The following is a 21,711-nucleotide window of genomic DNA, read 5'->3' as shown; positions in this document are numbered from 1 at the left end:
AAGAAAAAAAGGCTCTAGAAAAGCGCGGTGACGTACAACACGTACGACGGCACTATAAAGGGGAAGTTCCATTCGGATGGCGCCACCCTTGGGGCTGCTTTTGCTGATTTCGTGTTAGTAAAAGACGATTGGCGCTTTTCTGTCTGTTACAGCGTGATGAATGTGCTTACTCCATTATGAACACTAGTTTTACCAAAACGAGCGCTCCCGTCTCATAACTTGCTTCTGAGCATGCACGTTTTTTTCACGTTGTTAAAGCCCACACACGACCATTTTTTCCAACGTTAAAAACTACAACGTTAAGGCTGTATTCACACCTCGGCGTACTCGGCGTTATGTCCCGCGAATTGCGGTGGCAAATAGCGGCGTTTTGTACCGCGATTTGCGGCGACAAAACGCTGCGATTGTGAATGCAGCCTCACCCCCTCTATGGAGATGGTTCACATCTCCTATGCCAAACGCCGAAAGACGCCTGAAAAAAAGGTCCGGGACCTTTTTTCAGGCGTCCGGCGTGGAGATGTTAACCATCTCCATAGCGACCATGTAAAATCACCCCTCCAGCGTATGAGGGGCGGCTGCGGGGTCGCGCTTCAGGCGTATATACGCCTAGGTGTGAATGCAGCCTAAAAATGACAGCATGTTCTACATTTTTAATGCTCATTTTTTTTACGTCATGAAAAATTCTCTGGAGCCCACACACGATCGTTTTTAAAGACATTAAAAAAAACTTCATTTTTTAGAACCCGCAAAAACGGTCGTGTGTACGCGGCATCATAATAATTTTCTTGCATTTTCTTTGTTTCATGATCTCTGTTCTCACCGGCAGATGACGGCTATGGCTGTGCAGATATAGACTTGAAATGTAAGGAACGGGTGACAGACAGTGACAGTGAAGGAGTATCAGGAGATGAAGCAGAAAGCAAGGTATGTCGCACACTTGTAGTCCCAAAGATCTCGCAGTTGATGACACCTGTCTACACTAATCTGAAGATCCAGGAACACCTAATCCCAAGCTTCGTTAAGGATTCCCAGCACCGCCCCTTAGTCATACCGCTGACTTGTACACATCTGTGACCTTGCAGAAATAAATTGCGACCTTCTCCAAGCCAGGGTCATCTACAAGAAACAGTACATACAGAGAAATATGCATTGGAAGGAGGATAAGGAGCAGCGGGAGAGAGGTTGTAATCACATATCTCACTGGTTACCGAGGATTACAATAGTTTTAGAAATCTCAAATAAGATGTAATCAGTTTTGAGTGTCAGAAGTAGGTCAACCTCCTAAAAAATGCTACTTGCCTGGTTGTCTCTGTTTTCAACACATGAAGTCTGCCCCAGAACACGCAGGCAGACAGTGTAGCCAGAACACCGGAACTGCATATGTCTTTTTAAGATCAGTGACACTTTTTTGAAATCTGATGATCAGCATGGATCCAGAGTTCTTTTAGTTCAGGCTTTCATTAAAGCATACCCCTGCCTTGCCCATATAGCAGGTTTGTTTTGACCCTTCCTTTGCAGGAGCACATTTGCACTGCTGCTTTGCTCCATTCAGTTCCAGAATCAAAGAATACAGTGGAACCTTGGTTTACAAGCGTAATCCGTTCAGGGACAATGCTTGTAATCCAAAGCACTCGCATATCAAAGGGAGTTTCCCCATAGAAGTCAATGGAAACGAAGATAATAAGTTCCGCATCGACTTCTATGGCATGCAATACCACATGTGGCCAGAGGTGGGAGAGCGCCGGAGAGCCTCGGAAATTTTTGGGGACAGCTCAGAAAGGTTCGGGAACTGAGTATTTCCGAACGGCTCTGAACCGTTCCGAGTGTCGCCAGCGCCCCCCGCACCTCTGGCCTCGGTACTGCACACCCCATTAGCTTGAATTCTGCTCGTTTTGCGAGACAACACTCACAAACCGAGTCGGCCATAATCCTGGTAAACCACTCAGAAGCCACCCTGTATATATACCGTATTTTCCGGCGTATAAGACGACTTTTTGCATCCAAAATCATGCCCCAAAAGTCGTGGGTCGTCTTATACGCCGGGTACCTGTTGTCAGACGGCGGCCATCCATTATTCAAAAGCCGCGCCTCCTCCTCAGACTGTTCCGTGATAGGCGGAACACTAATTTTCCCAGCAGAGCCTCTGTTCAGTGTTCCGCCTGTCACGGATGCCTTATCATCCTCAGCCTCGGACGAGAGGACATCCGTAATAGGCGGAACACTGAACAGAGGCTCTGCTGGGAAAATTAGTGTTCCACCTATCACGGAACAGTCAGAGGAGGAGGCGCGGCTTTTGAATAATGGAATCGCCGCCGTCGGACATACTCTGCAAACAGGAGAAGTTAGGGAGATCGTCGAGGCAGGGAATGGAATGGCACAGTGAGGCATGTATAGATGGCACAGCGAGGCATGTATAGATGGCACAGTGAGGCATGTATAGATGGCACAGTGAGGCATGTATAGATGGCACAGTGAGGGGTTGTATTATACAGTGAGTATATCCCAAAACCAACATTTTAGCTGGAAAATTAGGGGGTCGTCTTATACGCCGGCAAATACGGTACATATCGCGGACTCATCCCTTAGGGTTAAGCCCGGTACACACGGGCCAAATATCGGCCATTTTCTGGTGGCCTGTGTGTACAGCAGCCTGTCCAACAGAAGCCAGCCTCACAATGGTGGACCCATCCATGCACTCCTCCAGAGTTTCAACAACTTTCTGCAATTACAAGAAAAATGTAACCTCCCTCCCTCCCTCCCTATTTTATTACTATCAACTTCGCTATAAAGGTGCAATAAGGGTCGTTAAGTAATCCGCTTCGGACTACTCCCCTTGAAATATTACTGCGACCTGACACAACTAAACTGATTTCTGCACTTATGGTAGACTGTAATCCCAGAGTCCCCATTGCTCAGAACAGATGGTCCTCCTTAGACCTGCAACTCACCCACTCAGATTGGTCTGAATTTTAATGCTCACTGGTGTTTCTTGGGCTTTTCCTCCGGTTCGCCTGAGACACGATCCGGCAGGGCAGCCGAATCAAAGATTAGATCCTCTTTAATCACCTCGGAGAACCAGAGAGACGTCCAGCCTGGAAGTAAATCATTTTATTTTCTTTAAAGCAAAAGTTTAAATAAAACATTTTTTTTATTTTTTTATATTTTACTTTTACAGGTAAAGGAGAGATTTGAGGTCTTTTTGACCCTAGATCTCTCCATAAAGAGGACCTGTCTTCCTTATTTATATTACAAGGGATGTTTACGTTCCTTGTAGAAGGAAGAAAAGTGGTAAAAAAAAAAAAAAAATGAAAGGGACAATGTAAAAATAAAAAGGAAAATTAGGAAAAATAAATACATTTAGTCTGCATTCACACCTCCGCGACAAGTAACGCCGCGTACGCAGCGTATTTTGCCGCGATTCGTGTAACTTTTTTTTTTTTTAACAAATCTTTCCCATTGCTTTCTATGGCCGAACGCCAATGCCGTCTGAAAAAAAGGGTCCGGGAGTTGTTTTCAGGCGGCAGGCGTACAGCGTCTATGAGATGTGAACCATCTCCATAGACCGCAATGGGAATTCTCCCCTCCAGCGGCACGAGCGTCCGGCGTCGGGCGTTTTGTCGCCAATTAGTGAATGGAGCCTAAAAGTGCCACATCCCTCTGTGCTAGCGAGAAGAAGCGACTGCATATGTAAGTCCCACGCATATGTAAACGGCATTCACACCACACATTCTAGCACTAGACTTCCTCTGTAAACGGGCAACCTGTAAAGGCGTTTAAAGCGTCGCCTATGGAGATTTTTAAAGCAGAGTTCCACCCAAAAGTAAAAAAGGGGGGGGGGGGGTTTCAGAACGCTGCTTTTAAAGCGGAGTTCCACCCTGAAAAAAATCTTTCTACCAAAAATCTAAAAAAAAAAAATTGGTTTTACTTACCCTAAATAGCTGTTGCTATGCGCAATTCCCGAATCTGCCTCTTCATCTTCCGCGGTGGATTCTCTTCCTCCTACACTCGGTTTCTTCTTGTGAATGGGGCGCGCTGCATTCTGGGAACTGTGTGTATCCCAGAAAGCAACCATTCACAAAGCGCCGCGCTGCTCGCACATGCGCAGTAGGAAACAGGCAGTGAAGCCGCACGGCTTCACTGCCTGTTTCCCTTACTGTGGATGGCGGCGCCTGGAGCTGCCAGGATCAAGGATCGGCCTTGGCGGGGGCTGACATCGCTGGCGGCTAGGACAGGTAAGTGTCCTTATTAAAAGTCAGCAGCTACAGTGTTGCTGACTTAAATTTTTTTTTTTTTTTTTTACCGGACCTTGCTTTAAGTACTGTAGTGTATAGGCCTTTCACAAGCGTGTGCAATTTTAAAGCGTGACATGTTGGGTATGTATTTATTCAGTAAAAATAATTTTCACATTTTACAAAAAAATGGGTTATATAGTGTTTGTTTTTTTCCCAAAAAATTGCCTTTGCAAAACCATGTGACATAAAAAATTGCAACGATTGCCCTTTTATTCCCTAAGGTCTTTGCTTAAAAAAAAAAAAAAGTATAATTGAGGGGTATAAGCAGTTTTCTAGTAGAAACTTGTAAACAAAAAGTGCCAGAGAAAGCCTGGTCTTCAAGTGGTTAAAAAAAAAAAATCTTGCCTCGTTTGTACCAGAATAATTATATATATTGCTCTATGATTGTGTGGACTGGGAGGTGCTCCTCCTCCTCTTCTATTCTTGTTAATCATTTCATATGGAGGATTATTGACCTTTTATATTTATATAGCTATATATTTGTTAACCTTTTGTTTTATACAAAACATATATATATATATATATATATATATATATATATATATATATATATATATATATACTTTTATTTTTCCTTTTTACTTCCTCTCTAGGTGGCTCCTCAAGGTGTCTTTTCGCCCGTCATCCGTTCCTCCTCACACTCTGGAACTTTTACACTTTCCTCTGAGGACTTCAAATCGGACAGAGCTGTGAATGTGGCTCAATCACCCAAGCCCAGTGACCATCCACAAGCCTCCTTCCCCCGTGGGTACCCTCCACTGCCTCCTGCCAAGCCGCCTCCTCCTCCTCCTCGTACACCTACCCAACATCAAGCTAGGAGAACTTCAGAAGTGCGCTTCACTATGGTGGACCCTGCCATGAGCTACAAGAGGAAACGCAGTGTAGATGGTGTAGGACAGAAGATGGTGGGGGATGGTGTGCCTCCCGCGAATCAGTACCCTGCTCAATCGGTCATCTCGTCCACTGCAACCCAAACCATTGTCCTGCCCAGTGTGCCCTCACCACACTTCACCAGCACTATATATTCCCCCATATCCAAACCCTACGATGGGCAGAGAGGAACACCCGACAGTCGGCATTCTGTCCCTGCAGTAGGAACTGTACTTGTTTCGGGGCCACAAGGATTTGGAGTTTTACCTCCTGGCTATAAGCAAGCCTCCACTGTAGTTACGAATGTAGTCAAGCCAGTTATCAGCACACCAGTTCCTATTGCAAGTAAACCATTGCCCATTTCCAGGAGCAGCAGTAGCAGTGAACTTTGTGACGGTCGTATACCCGGTTCCCCGCTGGGCATTGGGGTTGTGTATACTCACGACAGGAAGCAAGTTCAACAGCTGACATCTCCTGCTTCTCCCCACCCACAGGGCAGACCTGCCGGTGGGCTCGTTACCAACCTACTGGTGGGAGCGCCTAGCTACGGACAGCCAGCACCCGCTTCAGGAAATGGGGCAGGTCCTGTTACCGCACTGCAGTTCATTACCCAGAATCCTGCAGGCAGCCCCAATGGAGCGGTACCTCTGAGCATACTTCAGCCGCAACAGCTGCTTCCTGCTTCAAGCAAGAGAGGCAACATCACCCAAGTGCAGTACATCTTGCCCACCATCCCGCAACAGCTGCCAGGAGGCATCCACTTCACCCTTCCTTCTGCAAATGCTAAAGTGATCGCTACCCCTCAAGCTGTTCCAATTGTCCAGCCTGGCCCAGCTGCTAGCCCGTCTCTGGGCATTGTGTCCGCAGCTGCCAAAGGTTAGAAGTTTGATGTAAAATTTACTTTTGCTTTCTACTTCTTCCTCCTTATTCTCCCTTCACTTTATCAATCTTCTGCTTTTTTCCTTGTCCTTTACTTTTTATTCCTATTCTTTATCAGGCTCCTCTTTTCTTCTCCATTCACTTTCATCTATTTTAATTATTTCCCATGCTCTTAATAGCCCAGTCGGTGTCTCCTGCCCCTTCACCCGGGACCTGCGCTCAGCTGCTTTCTGCTCCAGGAATCCTGTCTCCAAATACTCCGGTTCAGGGCAAGATGCTGGTTCCAGTTTCCACATCTCATGTGACTGTGCGGACGGGCCCTACTACAACCCAGCTGCCGCTCATGACCTCCCCCTTCCCGGTTCAGAATGGTGCACAGCCTGCCAACAAGGTCAGTGGTTTTATATGATAAAAAAATATAGATAGAGAATATATATATATATTATATATATATATATATATTATATCGTATTTATCGGGGCATCCGTCTGCGGCTTCGGTGGTGTCCTCCTCGTCGGGTCGGGCGTTCTTCTGCGGTGTCCTCTCCGCTCGATCCGCGCTGAGTTTGAACCACTGCGCCGGCATTTACCGAGCGCAGTACACTCGGGTATAGTCGGACAGGCTTGGCTCCTCTCGCGGTCACGTCCTGTACGTCCAGGACGTGACTGCAAGAGGAGCCGAGCCTGCCCAATTATACCCGAGTGTACTGCACTCGGTATATGCCGGCGCAGTGGTTCAAACTCGGCGCGGGTATCGGCGTATATGGCGCACCCACGATTTTGCCCTGCGCGGTATACGCCGATAAATACGGTATATATAATGTATATATTCTATATCAGTGGCTCTCAAATCCTGTCCTAAAGGCCCACTAACAGGCCAAGATTGCAAGATAACTGAAGTACATCACAGGTGATATAATTTACTGCTCAGTGATTGCAGTATTCTAGTCCTACATCTCCCCAAGGTAATACTTTAAAGGGGTTGTAAACCCTCCTGTTTTTTCACCTTAATGCATCTTATGCATTAAGGTGAAAAAACATCTATTACTGGCCCCCCAGCCCCCCCCCCCCCCCCCCCCCCCCACGCTTTACTTACCTGAGCCCTGGAAAGTCCCGCGTCGAGAATGCGCTGGATCTTTGCCAGGGTTCTTGGCTCTTCATTGGATAGATTGATAGCAGCGCAGCCATTGGCTCTTGCTGCTGTCAATCAAATCCAATGAAGCAGGGGGGCGGGGCCAAGTCCTGCATTGATGCCGAATGCAGGCCACGGGAGCGCGCCTGCAAGGAAACCCCTCTTGGGAGAGAGCTTCCCAGAGGGGGTTATCTGATGCGGGAGGAGCCGAGAGAGCCGCCAGGGGACCCCAGAAAAAAGCGTTCCGGGGGCCACTCTGTGCAAAACGAGCTGTATGGCATGTTTGTTATTATAAAAATAAATTGACCTATAGTGTCACTTTAAAATCTGGCCTGTTAGATAGATATATATATATATCTATCTATCTATTATATCTCCCATTTTTCAGGACATTCCCCTTGTTTTCTAATCCTTTAAACCCCTCGATGCCGACCTAACACAAATATGCGGCCCCGCTGCACTAGTTTTTTTTCCATGGGGCTGCATATTTGCGTAGCTCCCCGTTTGCTGAGATCTCCCGAGAGCCCCTGGCCCCATACTTTCAGGGACCTGGAACTCCCGATTCTGGGTCACCTGATCGCTGTGGCAGCTTCTGACTGGCTACCACAGTAATCGGTCACATTGAACCCCACCCCTGTGTTTCTCACTTGCTCGCACGCTCTTTTTTTTTTTTTTTTTTTCTTTTTGCAGAGAGAAAAAAGCGTGTAGTAAAAAAAATAAATATATATATATATATATATATATATATATATATATATATATATATATATATATATATAATATAATATAATATAATATAATATAATATAATATAATATAATATTGCAGTGGAACCTTGGTTTATGAGTAATGCTGTTACCGAGCATTTTGAATAAGTGTTCTGCTGGAAGGGAAGGTTCCCCAAGCCTTGCTGTCTGTGTCTATAGATGCAGGCAACGCGGTTCGCAATCGAGCTCGCAGGGGTGCAACAGTAGGAAGCAGCTTCTTTTTAATTTACAAATGTTTTCTTGCTTTGTCTTACAGATTATACAGATCACTCCAATGCCCGTGGTGCAACCGCCATCTTCAAAGCAGAGTGCCTTAGTGACTCCGGGCAGTTCAACACTCCAGAGTGCTATCCCTGTCAGCATGGCAACCGCAACAGTTGTAGCCGCAGCATCCCAACAACAGAAAGTCATCCTGCCATCAACTAGGTAATTTATTTATTTAGTTTTCTAAAAAAAAAATTTCAACCTAACTAGATCATTGATAGTATTTTAGGGGGTTTTGATTGCAATGTCATTTTCTTATTTCTTTTAACGCAACTTTCAGATTTTTAGTGCTGTGATGTCATTTTGTGATTTGTATACCCAGTCACTTAAATTTTAATATAAGTTGTAACATGTTAAAGTGACCCGATCACCAAAAATTGCAGGCAAAAGCATAGACTTGAATGAAGTGCCATTGTATGACTGTTAATTACTTAAAGCGGGGGTTCACCCTTAGAGGGCACTTTTCCCCCTTAGATTCCTGCTCGTTTTTACTAGGGGAATCGGCTATTTATTTTAAAATATGTGCAGTACTTACCCGTTTACGAGATGCATCCTCTCCGTCGCTTCCGGGTATGGGCTTCGGGAATGGGCGTTCCTTCTTGATTGACAGTCTTCCGAGAGGCTTCCGACGGTCGCATCCATCGCGTCACGATTTTCCGAAAGAAGCCGAACGTCGGTGCGCAGGCGCAGTATAGAGCCGCACCGACGTTCGGCTTCTTTCGGCTACGAGTGACGCGATGGATGCGACCGTCGGAAGCCTCTCGGAAGGCTGTCAATCAAGAAGGAACGCCCGCTCCCAAAGACCCATACCCGGAAGCGACGGAAGAAGATGCATCTCGAAAACGGGTAAGTACAGCTCATATTTTACTACAAATAGCCGATTCCCCTAGACCGAACAAGCAGGAACCTTATGGGAGAAAAAAAAAAATTTCATAAATGGGTGAACTCCCGCTTTAAGCCCCGGACCAATATGTAGCTAAAGGACCTTGCCCCTTTTTGCGATTCGGCACTGCGTCGCTTTAACTGACAATTGTGCGGTCGTGCGATGTGGCTCCCAAACAAAATTGGCGTCCTTTTTTCTCTTTCGTTCATAGACGGACACAGCCTTCTTTGACATTAGGGTTATGCTTCTTCCTGCCAGGAGATTTCGGCAGGTGGTAGGAAGAAGCATAACCCTAATGTCAAAAAAGGCTGTGTCCGTCTATGAACTCAGAGAAATGGATTTTGCGGTGAGTACAAAAATCCTATTTTTCCCACAAATAGAGATTTCTTTTGGTGGTATTTGATCACCTCTGCAGTTTTTATTTTTTGTGTTATAAACAAAAATAGAGCGATAATTTAGAAAAAAAAACAATATTTTTTACTTTTTGCTATAATAAATATCCCTAAAATATATATTAATTTATTTTTTTCCTCAGTTTAGGCCGATACATATTCCTCTACATAAAAAAAAGCAATAAGCTTTAATTGATTGGTTTGCACAAAAGTTATAGCGTTTACAAAATAGGGGATCGTTTTATGGCTTTTTTTTATACATTTTTTTTACTAGTAATGGCGGCGATCAGCGTTTTTTTTTTTTTTCGTGACTGCAACATTATTTCGGACACTTTTGACACATTTTTGGGACCATTGTCATTTTCACAGCGATCAGTGCTACAAAAATGCACTGGTTACTGTGAAAATAACTGTGCGAGAGCCGACGTTATATTACGTGCTCTCGCGCAGGGGAGCCGACCTGCCGCCGTAAAACTGCGGCGGCTGGTCGGCAAGCGGTTAAAAAAAAAGCATTAATGCAAAAAAACAGAATACATAGCCCAATTTTTTTGTAAAATATAAAAGATGATGTTATGCAGAGTAAATAGATACCAAACATACGCTCATGCGCTATTACATGAGAGCAGACCGCTGGCTCTAAAAAACGGTACCGGGTACGTGGCTGGTTGGCAAGTGGGTTATACAAGACACTGATGGGTATGGCTGTGTATATATATATATATATATATATATATATATATATATATATATATATATATATATATATATATATATATATATATATATATATATATATATATATATATATATATAATCTAATATTTTTTATTGCTTTTCCCTGTACAGGATCACATATGTCCCCTCAGCAGCAGGCAGCACCCTTCCCCTGGTGTCCACCAGTTCACACTCCCAGACTGTGACAGCAGGCACTGCCCATTGTGTCCAGCCTTCACTAGGGACTGGCTCCATGGCACTTGGCTTCACCACCATAAGTCCTAATGGTCAGGCCATAGTCCAACCACTACTAGCAGGTAAGAGAATACTGTCCTAGAACTGCAATAGGGGAAGATACCATATTTATGTATTCAGTCTTTTCTTGCATAGAAAACCCACAAAATTGGCAAAGTAAGCAACGAGCATGATCAGCAGTAGTAAGCACCAATGGCAGGGGTGCATTTGTTTCTTACACCCCTCCCCCCCAGTATTATTCCCTTTAGATTGGTAGTTGTAACTGCTAATTTAAATCTGAAATATCCAGGAAGCTTCAGTTCAACCAAATGCTTTTTTGTGCTTTTGAACTCATTCATTGTCATTAATAGCATTTTGCAAGAACTTTGCTTCAGAATATGAATGGGTTGCTTAATAATTATTTGTTTTGTGTTATTTCTGGTCTTTGTATTACAGGGCAGAGCCACATCCTTGCCCCTGGGCAGGTCACCGTGTCTCCGGCCTCCACACCGCCTGTATCCTCCACCTGTGGCGGCAGCCAAGTCTTAACAGCGATATACCCAACAATCGGGTCTAGTACACTGACTGTGGCGGCTGCTTCCCCAGCTCAGAATTTAGTATGCACTGTGGCCGGTACAGGTACCGTGCCCGCTGCACCAACCACCATCTTGACCAAAGCCATCAGCACCCCTTCGACAATCAGTGCCCCACCTGTGCCATGTACAGTGGGCAGTACATCGCAGCTCACCGCCGTCACTGGTACGCATTTTTAAAAATAATAATGCCTCTGTTAATATCTTTTTAGGCCCTGATCAGATGGGCGCTGACACCCATACTGTATGCTGGAGGTGTGCGTTTTGGCTTCTGTATCTGCCCAGGCAGCTTACAGAGGTAGATGCAGTGGCTGTGGCCGCATTTCACAATTTGACAGCTGAGCGAGTGCATGGCCCCAAACGCACACAGGGTGGCAGCAACCGTCTGAACGAGGCCAAAAGCACTGTCTGCATCTAACTGCCCATTATTTAAGATTAACCCCAATGCACTTTTCATAAATGCTACCGCAGCTGTTCAGTGTATGAAAAGTACATGCAGTGCTGAGTGTTTTTTTTTTTAGATATAAAAGACACCGATTAAAGCGGAGTTCCACCCAAAAATGGTGTAGGTGACCCTCTGACATTTTTTTGGGGGGGGAGCGGGTACCCTGTTTTTATGGGCACTCAGCTCCCACTTTCTCTCTGGAGCCGGTGATCTGACGATATGGTTCCGGCTATTGAGATGGTTCCTGTAAGGACTGCGCAGGCGCAATCCTAGCCGACGGAAATCTCCGAACCTCGGCTGGCATCCAGGGCGACGTGGAATTTGAGGAAAGTGGCCGGTCGGCCCCACGTCCTCGCTTGGCTCGGACAGCTCGCTCCGCTCGTTTGGCCTCCTGGCTCTTTTTTTAACATCCTCCAATCCACGGGGATGTTGAGGAATGAGCCTGGATTCCGGCCAAGGTTTAGAGATTTCCGTCGGCAAGGATTGAACCGTCTCGATAGGGGAACCTTAACGACATGTCACCGGAAAGGAAGCTCAACCACCCCCCCTGCAATCTTCTGGGACACATCACAGGTCCCAGAAGATTGGCCGACCAATCACAACATGTAGCGCGGCTCGTGCACTGCATACACAATGCAAAGCCACAGCCGGGCGCCCACAGTAACGATGCCGGAGCAACAGAGAGAAGGGGAAGTGGAAGCGAGGCTTCGTGCACCCGCATCACTGGACCGTGGGACAGGTAAGTGTGCTTATTAAAAGTCAGCAGCTACACTTTTTGTAGCTGCTGACTTTTAAATTGGTGGAACTCCGCTTTAATGCAGCTCTACACTAATTAAAGTTGAAGAAAAGGCATCACATTTAACAAGTTAAATGTTGCGCCCCCTTCTGCTCCGATCCCCTCTGTATACATTTTCCAATAAATCGCCTCCTAAATATCTTCCAGTAAAGTAATCCGATTCATTGCTCGTGGGCAAAAACTCTTCTCCCGACTGATGACACTTTAAAAACCATGGACATTGGCGGGATGACGTGACATCTACAGAGGAATCGGCACTGTTAGACCCCCCAAACTACAGTTATTCACTGACCCTGTAACCGGATATAAAAACAAAAAACACAGTTTGTTGGAAACAGTTTAGGAGAAAATGTATACAGGTAGGATTAGAACCAAGGAGAGCAACATTTAACCACAGAGCCTTTTCTTCTTCTTCTTGAACCTGTTGACGCCCGCATAACCTATACGTGCCGCGGCAAAAGGGTAACGGCCAAACACCACACATATGCGTCGCTGGGCGGTCAATGTTTTTTGTGCTCAGGGCGTGCACAGAGACAGAGTTGTTAATGATTGCTCTAAGTCCACACTAATGATCGGTAGTCAGCGGGACTGGCTCCCGATCATGTGACATCCGAAGACAGTGGTCACGTGATCACCGATCATAAACGCCTCTACCTGAGAAGTATAGGGGGTGGGCGGGTAAAAGTGATAAAGCAGAGTTCCACCCAAAAGTGGAACTTCCGCTTTAAGCACTCCTTACATGCCACATTTGGCATGTCATTTTTTTTGGGGGGGGTGCTTGGAGTTAAGTGGGACTTCCTGCTTCCACCTACGGGGCTCCTCCTCTCCCCCTAGGTGGCCCCTCCCTCTCTGCAATTTTCTAGGACAAGTGACAGGTCCCTGTCCACTGGGGGAGTGCAGAGCGACTCGCACGTGCGCAGTGTCATGGCTTGGTGCCCACAGTTTCAATAAAGGAGAGGAGGGGAGAGGAGCGAGGCTCCGGGCGGTCGCATCGCTGGACCATGGAACAGGTAAGTGTCTGTTTATTAAAAGTCAGCAGCTACAATTTTTTGTAGCTGCTGACTTTTCATAAACCAAAAAATCCTGGAACTCCGCTTTTAAGTTTCACTGTAACAGACAGTGAGCAGGCAGGATTTTGTCCCCTGCCTCGCTGTCCTCTCTATCCCTGTAAACTGAACTGGGCATGCTTACAGCGCCGGGCTGGTCTGAGTGTCGGGATGACTAAAGCTGCTGCGCAGGAATGACATCATCCTGCCAATGAAGAGGGACGAAATCAGCACAAGGTAGAAGATGCTGGCGAGGGGCCACTGGAAAGGTAAGTTTAACCCCTTTAGTTCTGCTTTAAAGCGGAGCTCCACCCAAACAGGGACGTTCCTCTTGTTTGCACCCTTCCACTGCCACATTTGGCACTTTTTTTTGGGGGGGGGGGGGGGGTACCTGGTTTCGACAGCCACGTGCTCCCGCTTCCGGCTGCTGCTTTCCCTTGGTCAAGGTGCCAGCGCCTGAAGTCGTTCGAAGAATTGAAGGCGAGGACGGCGCGGAATCCCTGGACAGGTAAGTGTAATTTTATTAAAAGTCAGCAGCTACAGTATTTGTAGCTGCTGACTTTTAATTTTTTGGGAGTGACTGGAGCTCCTCTTTAAGTGGTTTTATGTAATGAATTCAGTTGCTGATTGTTAGTATTTTTCTTTATTTAATGACTTGTACTCAAGCAGCATGTCCTGTTTTGCAGCCTCTTCTGTTACCTTCAGTTTGGTGGCTCCCAAATCTCAGAGGAACCTCTCTAAGCCTCCTCAGAAAGTGAAGGCAACCATTGCCAGTATTCCGGTGGGGTCATACGAGGCTACATCGCCCTCACCGTGTGTGCGCAGTTCTTCCCGCCCTGCGCCGCTGCCACCTTGTGAAGAGACACCTGAACCAAAGTAAGAAGCTTTACAATATTTCCTAAGGGTGAACGGGCCCAGATTTTTGCCCCCAGTCGGTCATTTTTGTTAGCTCGGCTTATGCTCAGTACAATTCAGCCCCTGGCTTGTAAGTCTTGGAAACTCTCAACACCTCACTAGTCATATTTCCAGACTATTCCCGTCCACTTTCATGGTTTCATGTTGTTAACACTTACAAAACGGTCACACAACACTGTTTACCACTTCCACGAGGACCGTGTTTATGTCACGTAATTTGTGTCTACAGTGAAACAATCATCTGTTATATTATGGTCAACATCATGAGATACCAGGTTCACTTTAAATGTACCGATATCAAAGCATCCAATAGGAGGGCAACCTATATAAGTTAATGGTATAATTATGTGTTTGTATTTTAGTAGTTGTGCGTTTGTCTCCAAGAGGTTTGCGTTGTTAATATTCTGCATCTTTTATGCTGCCTCTCCTTTTCCGGTGGGCATTTCCTGCCCAAGACCTCGGGCAAAGCTGCACAAAGAATGACAGGAAACACGTTGTATAGCAGGTGATCCTTGTCACTGTAGTCATGGTAAAAAAACAAAAATGAAACATTTCAGCAGTTTCTGACACTGATCTAAGGGTCTCTAAAGGGACAATGCCACCCCGGGTAGGTGCAATGACACAGGGCATTATTCACTTTGGTGCTGGATTGGGGGGGGGGGGGGGGGGGGGGGGGGTTACAGGAAACTACACCAGAAAAGTTGAGTATTACAGCAAGAGTTGATTTTAGTTTCAGCAATGTCCGATTTCATGTTTTTTAATTTTTTTAAGGCAGCTAGGGAATAGGAGAAGTGTCTTCATTGCTGTCTTTATCCTGTTGGGGAGATTCTCCCTCACTGACAGCTCCTGACACTTCCCCTCTATAGTGGGGAAAATAATAATTTGATCCCCGGCAGATTTTGTAAATTTGCCCACTTACAAAGAAATGAAGGGTTTATAATTTGTTATCATAGGTTTATTTTAAATTATAGAGACCGAATATCATCCCAAAATCCAGAAAAAAACACACATGATACAAATGTTATAAATTGAGTTGCAGTTCAGTGAGTAAAATACTGTATTTATCGCGCTATAACGCGCCCCGGGGGAAAAGCGGGCACCCCCGAAATTGTAGGAAAATTCCTGGAAAAAAATTAATACTTGCAGTTTGGATGCCCCTCGTCGGTGTCTTGCCCGTCGTCCATCGTGTCCTGCCCATCGTCCATCGGCGACCTCGTCCGGTCCGGCGGCGTCCTGCGGCCATCGTGGTGTCCTCCCTGCTCGATCCCCGCTTCCCGCGCTGTTTGAACCACTGTAACCACGCAATGTCTCAACCACAGAAATGCTCCCCCCACAAAGTCTTCATTAACCTGGGATCCTTACATGATCTCGTAACAATAAACAAAATACAGGAAGAGAAGCAGAGTACTTTATTGGGACCTGGAGGGGGGGTCTCTGTGATGGACACAGAGAGGGCTTCTGTTAGATGTTTGGCGCCCCCACCTCTGCAGGCGCCTGGGTGCAGTGCACCCTGCCTAGGATCGGCCCTGTATATGAGCACCTACTCTAGCCAGTCTGTGGGAGCCAAAATTATTGTTGGTGGGGGATCAAATACTTATTTCTCTTATCGTCCATGGATGGACACAGCCTTCTCAAGTCTTAACAAGTGGGTTATGTTCCTGTTCACAGGAAGTCCCCTCCTGTGAACAGGAACATAACCCACTTGTCAAGACTTGAGAAGGCTGTGTCTGTCCATAGACGATAAGAGAAAAGGATTTTACGGTGAGTACAAAAAAATCCTATTTTTACTCACTGAACTGCAACTCCATTTATAAAATTTGTATCATTTGTTTTTCGTGGATTTTTGGTTGATATTCAGTCTCTATCATTTAAAATATTTAACTGCAAAAAAAAACAGCAATGTTGGCATGAGTTGCATTTGACTATAAAGGTTCACCCTGTCTCCATGTCTTTGTGCTAGGTACACAGCAGAACCTCGAGGGGCATCCATAGGCCGGGAGCCTACCACAGAATCCTCCTCTTCATCTTGTGCTTTCCCTGCCGCTCCGCCTCGGGATTTAGCTGCGGGGAAGCCTAGGCTGACAGCTGCAGAAGAGCGCTCGTCACGAGACGCGTGGGCGAAGTCCGTAACCGAGGAGAAATCAGTTGGGTCCCCGTTACACGGTGGAGTTGTCGGGCTGTCTGACATCAAAAGGGAGCCACCATCTCCCACCATCAAGAAGGAATCTGTGGTAATTAGTAACGTCAAGTTAATTCTATTTATACGCAGCCTGAGTGACTCAAACCCACCCACCCGTACCTTGGCTATAATCAGACCTGACAAATGTATGAAATTAGGTTTTGCAACAATCTGTCAGTAAACTCATGTTAGCATGGCAAATGCACATCAGAGATTTCTCTGACAGTCAGGTAGAGGATCTGAGGATTTTGTGGTCTCTATTAGACTGTTCGCTCTTCTCCAAATGTTCATTGGGCAACACAGCAGAAGTCCTGAGGTATAAGACCTGGCAGATGTGCTCAACCCCTGAGGAGCTTGCAATCGCTAGTTTCTTTTTTGAAACCAGCTCTTAACCCCCTTTCACACTTATACGACCTGTCCCACGATTTTGGACGGCAAAATCCCATGACAAGTCATTCTCCATGATTTTGAATGACTACCATTTATATTGGCACGACTAATACGGATTCCGTATTGACTGATCCGACTCTGGCATGCGACTTGGGCATAAAAAGGAACCCCACGGCAATTTTTTTTAAAAACCGGAGAGCGCAGCGAAGAGGCCGGAGAAGTCGGAAGAAGACCTCCGGAGCTGCCTAATAAATTACTTTAACTGCTTGCTGACCTGCCGCCGTCGTTTTACGGCGGCAGGTCGGCTCTCCTGCGCGAGAGCCCGTAGCTCTACGTTGGCTCTCTCGCAGGCCACTAGGGGCGCCCCCTGCTCGCCCCCGACTCGTGTGCGCGTGCCCGGTGGGCGGGATCGCCGCCGGGCACACGCGATCGCTCGTTACAGAGCTGGGACCGGGAGCTGTGTGTGTAAACACAGCCCCCGGTCCTGTCAGGGGGGGAAATGCTGATCCTCTGTTCATACAATGTATGAACAGAAGATTAGTGATTTCCCCTAGTGAGGCCACCCCCCCTACAGTTAGAACACACCCAGGGAACATACTTAACCACTTCGTCGCCCCCTAGTGTTAACCCCTTCACTGCCAGTGGCATTTTTATAGTAATTCAATGCATTTTTATAGCACTGATCGCTATAAAAATGCCAATGGTCCCAAAAATGTGTCCGCCATAATGTCGCAGTACCGAAAAAAAAACGCTGATCACCGCCATTACTAGTAAAAAATAAATATTAATAAAAATGCCATAAAAATACCCCCTATTTTGTAAACGCTATGGTTTGCGCAAAAGTTAATCAATAAACGCTTATTACGATTTTTTTTTTTTTTTTACGGAAAATATGTAGAAGAATACGTATCGGCCTAAACTGAGGAAAAAAAAATTTGTTTTATATATTTTTGGGGGATATTTATTATAGCAAAAAGTAAAAAATATTAATTTTTTTCAAAATTGTCGCTCTATTTTTGTTTATAGCGCAAAAAACTAAAATCGCAGAGGTGATCAAATACCACCAAAAGAAAGCTCTATTTGTGGGGAAAAAAGGACAGCAATTTTGTTTGGGAACCACGTCGCACGACCGCGCAATTGTCGGTTAAAGCGGCGCAGTGCCGAATCGCAAAAAGCGCTCTGATCTTTGACCAGCAATATGGTCCGGGGGTTAAGTGGTTAAAAACCTGTGTTTTTTTTCTCCAGGTGAATGGTTAGGGGTACGATGTACCCCATACTCATTCACATAGGGTGGGGGGCCGGGATCTGGGGCCCCCCTTATTAAAGGGGGCTCCCAGATTCCGATAAGCCCCCCGACAACCAATGGCCAGGGTGTCGGGAAGGGGCCCTTGTCCTCATCAACATGGGGGCAAGGTGCCCCAAAGCACCCACCCCCCATATTGAGGCCTGCGGCCTGGTAAGGCTCAGGGGGGGGGGGAGCTTGCTCGTCCCCACCCCCTTTCCTGACTAGCCAGGCTGGTGCTCGGATAAGGGTCTGGTATGTACCTCGTATACATTCTAGCATGTCCAGAGCGCCACATAAAGTGGAACTAAAGTCCGCAGTACTGCCTCTCCTTCAAGTTTCCAGGGTCCCTCCCCAGCATCTTCTGGGTGCCATGCTGCTGCCACCTTCTTTGTTGGTGCGAGATGGCATCACTTACAGGAGTTCAGTCATCCTGGTACACACGATCTGTGCTGGAATGTAAACTGTTGTATATTCTAAGTAAGTCTGCAAGCAGTCAGGTAGGTTTATTTTTTTGCAGGAGAGACGGGTTCGTGGAAGGCGGGTTCTGATGGCCCAGAGCTCTTTCTGTATTATTGAGATTTCTGTGGCGTTGTAAAGACCTGTGGCCAGCTCTGGGTTACTGTACTGTAATCGCCTCTCCTAGTGGTTTAGCATCACTGCCAATGAATTCTTGGTTTCTCCTCTCTTTTACATAGTATTCAATGGACTGGAAGGGCACAGTCCCAGAGAGCCGTTTAGATCCCTCACCCGCCGCACCTGCTCCTCCTCCACCATCTTCGCCTGTTCCACCACCCGGGTCCAGCAATATCGGTGGCTCTCCAGGAGAGGCTGGTAGGTCAGCGGGAGGATCACTTCCTGAAGCTTCTGACAGAAAGGACGGACCAGTAAAGAAACCCAAACTGCGGCCTCCACCCTTGAAGAAGACATTCGATTCTGTTGACAAGTGAGTCCTTTCTGGCTCTTGGTGTGTTCGGGGCCCCTTCACCATCTGTGTTTAATCCTCCCCTAGAAGGCTGTTTTTGTGCACTTTGCTGCCTCTCGTCTACCACAACTTGTCCAGGGGTCTGATTTTCATTGCTTGTATCTCCATCTTTTCCTCACATTGCTTATGCCTATGAATGAGCACACACTTGTTATAAGCTGCTGACATCTCTTGTTGTTCCACCAGCAGGGTCTTGTCTGATGTTGACTTTGAGGAACGATTTGCAGAGCTTCCAGAGTTCAAGCCGGAAGAGGTGCTGCCCTCGCCCACCCTTCAGTCACTCGCCACCTCTCCTCGGGCTATCCTGGGCTCCTACCGTAAGAAACGTAAGAATTCTACAGGTAGGTGCCTGCACCTAAAATGACGCTAGCAGGAATACTTAACCTGTAGCCCTCCAGCTGTTGTGGAACTACATGTCCCATGAGGCATTGCAAGGTTGACAGTTACAAGCATGACTTCCGAAGGCAGAGGCATGATGGGAATTGTAGTTTCACAACAGCTGGAGGGCCACAGGTGGAGCATCCATGGATAGTCACGCTTACTTCTCAGGTGGTCGCTACAACCTGTTTTGGAGTTTTCACTGCAATCTGTTGACTTAACCCCTTCCTTACCGGCGCATTGTAAAATGACGCCGGCAGGAACCCTCCCTCGATCCGGGTGGACATCATATGACATCCTTTGTTCCCGTCGATCTAGGACGCCCGCGGCATTGCTTGTGACCCGGCACGCGTGCACGGCGGCCGCGATTGCAACCGGTGATCACGGCAGGAGTGTGGATCTGTGTGTGTAAACACACAGATCCACCTCCTGTCAGAGGTGAGGAGACCAATGTGTGTTCCCAGTACAGAGGAACACACATCGGTCTCCTCCCCTTGTGAGTCCCCTCCCCCCTACAGTTAGAACACACTTTAGGGAACATTTTAACCCCTTCAGCGCCCCTTAGTGGTTAACCCCTTCCCTGCCAGTCACATTTACACAGTAATCCGTGCAGTTTTATAGCACTAATGGCTGTGTAAATGTGAATGGTCCCAAAAATGTGTCCGATGTGTTCGCCGCAATGTCACGGTCACAATAAAAAAATTGCAGATCGCTGCCATTACTAGTAAAAAAATGAATAAAATAAAAATGCCAAATCTATCACCTATTTTGGAGACGCTATAACTTTTGCGCAAACCAATCAATAAATGCTTATTGCAAAACATTTTTACCAAAAATATGTAGAAGAATACGTATCGGCCTAAACTGAGGGAAAAAAAATGTTTTAAATTTTTTTTTTTTTTATTAACCACTTAAGCCAATATGCAGCCTAAAGACCCAATGTGTTTTTACAGTTCGGGACTGCGTCGCTTTAACAGACAATTGCGCGGTCGTGCGACGTGGCTCCCAAACAAAATTGGCGTCCTTTTTTCCCCACAAATAGAGCTTTCTTTTGGTGGTGTTTGATCACCTCTGCGGTTTTTATTTTTTGCGCTATAAACAAAAATAGAGCGACAATTTTGAAAAAAATGCAATATTTTTTACTTTTTGCTATAATAAATATCCCCCAAAAACATATATACATTTTTTTTCCCTCAGTTTAAGCCGATACGTATTCTTCTACCTATTTTTGGTAAAAAAAAATCACAATAAGCGTTTATCGATTGGTTTGCGCAAAATTTATAGCGTTTACAAAATACGGGATAGTTTTATTGCATTTTTATTTTTTTATTTTTTTTCACTACTAATGGCGGCGATCAGCGATTTTTTTCGTGACTGCGACATCATGGCGGACACTTCGGACAATTTTGACACATTTTTGGGACCTTTGTCATTTTCACAGCAAAAAATGCATTTAAATTGCATTGTTTATTGTGGAAATGACAGTTGCAGTTTGGGAGTTAACCACAGGGGGGCGCTGTAGGATTTAATGTTCACCTAGTGTGTGTTTACTACTGTAGGGGGGTGTGGCTGTAGGAATGACGTCATCAATCGAGTCTCCCTATAAAGGGGATCACTCGATCGATGCAGCCGCCACAGTGAAGCACGGGGAAGCCGTGTTTACATACGGCTCTCCCCGTTCTTCAGCTCCAGGGAGCGATCGCGACGGAGCGGCTAGAAACAAATAGCCGCGCCGTCGTCCCGGATCGCTCCCCGAGGGAACCCGACCGCCGCGTGTAGCGGGGAGGGTCCTGTTTGGACCCACGTCTAGGCAGGCACGTACAGGTACGTTGATGTGCCTGTCCGTGCCATTCTGCCGACGTATATCTACATGAGGCGGTCGGGAAGTGGTTAAGTAAAAAATATTGTATTTTTTTTTTTAATTGTCGCTCTTTTTTTATTTGTGGCGCAAAAAAAAAAAAAACGCAGAGATGATCAAATACCATCAAACGAAAGCTCTATTTGTGGGAGGAACAAAACATAAAAATGTAGTTTGGGTACAGTGTTGCATGACCACGCAATTGTCATTCAAAGTGCAACAGCACTGAAAACTAAAAATTGGTCTGGGCAGGAAGGGGGTGAAAATGCCCTGTATGGAAGGGGTTGTAAAGGTTTGTTTTTTATTTTCTAAATAGGTTCCTTTAAGCTAGTGCATTGTTGGTTCACTTACCTTTTCCTTCCATTTCCCTTCTAAATGTTTTTTTTGTCTGAATTTCTCACTTCCTGTTCCTCCTCCG

General features: G+C 46.1%; 1 protein-coding gene across 7 annotated transcripts in view; it reads left to right on the top strand.

The window, feature by feature from the left end:
- Window positions 1-21,711, top strand: part of CIC (capicua transcriptional repressor) — a 215,061-nt gene that overhangs the window by 187,817 nt on the left and 5,533 nt on the right. For 4 of the 7 annotated variants that reach the window (XM_040327301.1, XM_040327304.1, XM_040327299.1 and 1 more), the window contains exons 10-19: window positions 827-924; window positions 4,886-6,038; window positions 6,221-6,432; window positions 8,196-8,365; window positions 10,325-10,509; window positions 10,883-11,185; window positions 13,993-14,182; window positions 16,182-16,452; window positions 18,771-19,018; window positions 19,244-19,398. In XM_040327301.1, the coding sequence (XP_040183235.1) occupies window positions 827-924; window positions 4,886-6,038; window positions 6,221-6,432; window positions 8,196-8,365; window positions 10,325-10,509; window positions 10,883-11,185; window positions 13,993-14,182; window positions 16,182-16,452; window positions 18,771-19,018; window positions 19,244-19,398 (2,985 nt within the window). The remainder of the gene's footprint in view (window positions 1-826; window positions 925-4,885; window positions 6,039-6,220; window positions 6,433-8,195; window positions 8,366-10,324; window positions 10,510-10,882; window positions 11,186-13,992; window positions 14,183-16,181; window positions 16,453-18,770; window positions 19,019-19,243; window positions 19,399-21,711) is intronic. The other 3 variants (XM_040327302.1, XM_040327303.1, XM_040327305.1) reach the window with 3 other exon arrangements.

Source organism: Rana temporaria, chromosome 10, assembly GCF_905171775.1.
Source record: "Rana temporaria chromosome 10, aRanTem1.1, whole genome shotgun sequence".
NCBI classification, from domain to species: domain Eukaryota; kingdom Metazoa; phylum Chordata; class Amphibia; order Anura; family Ranidae; genus Rana; species Rana temporaria.
This window is presented reverse-complemented; position numbering and strand designations above follow the sequence as displayed.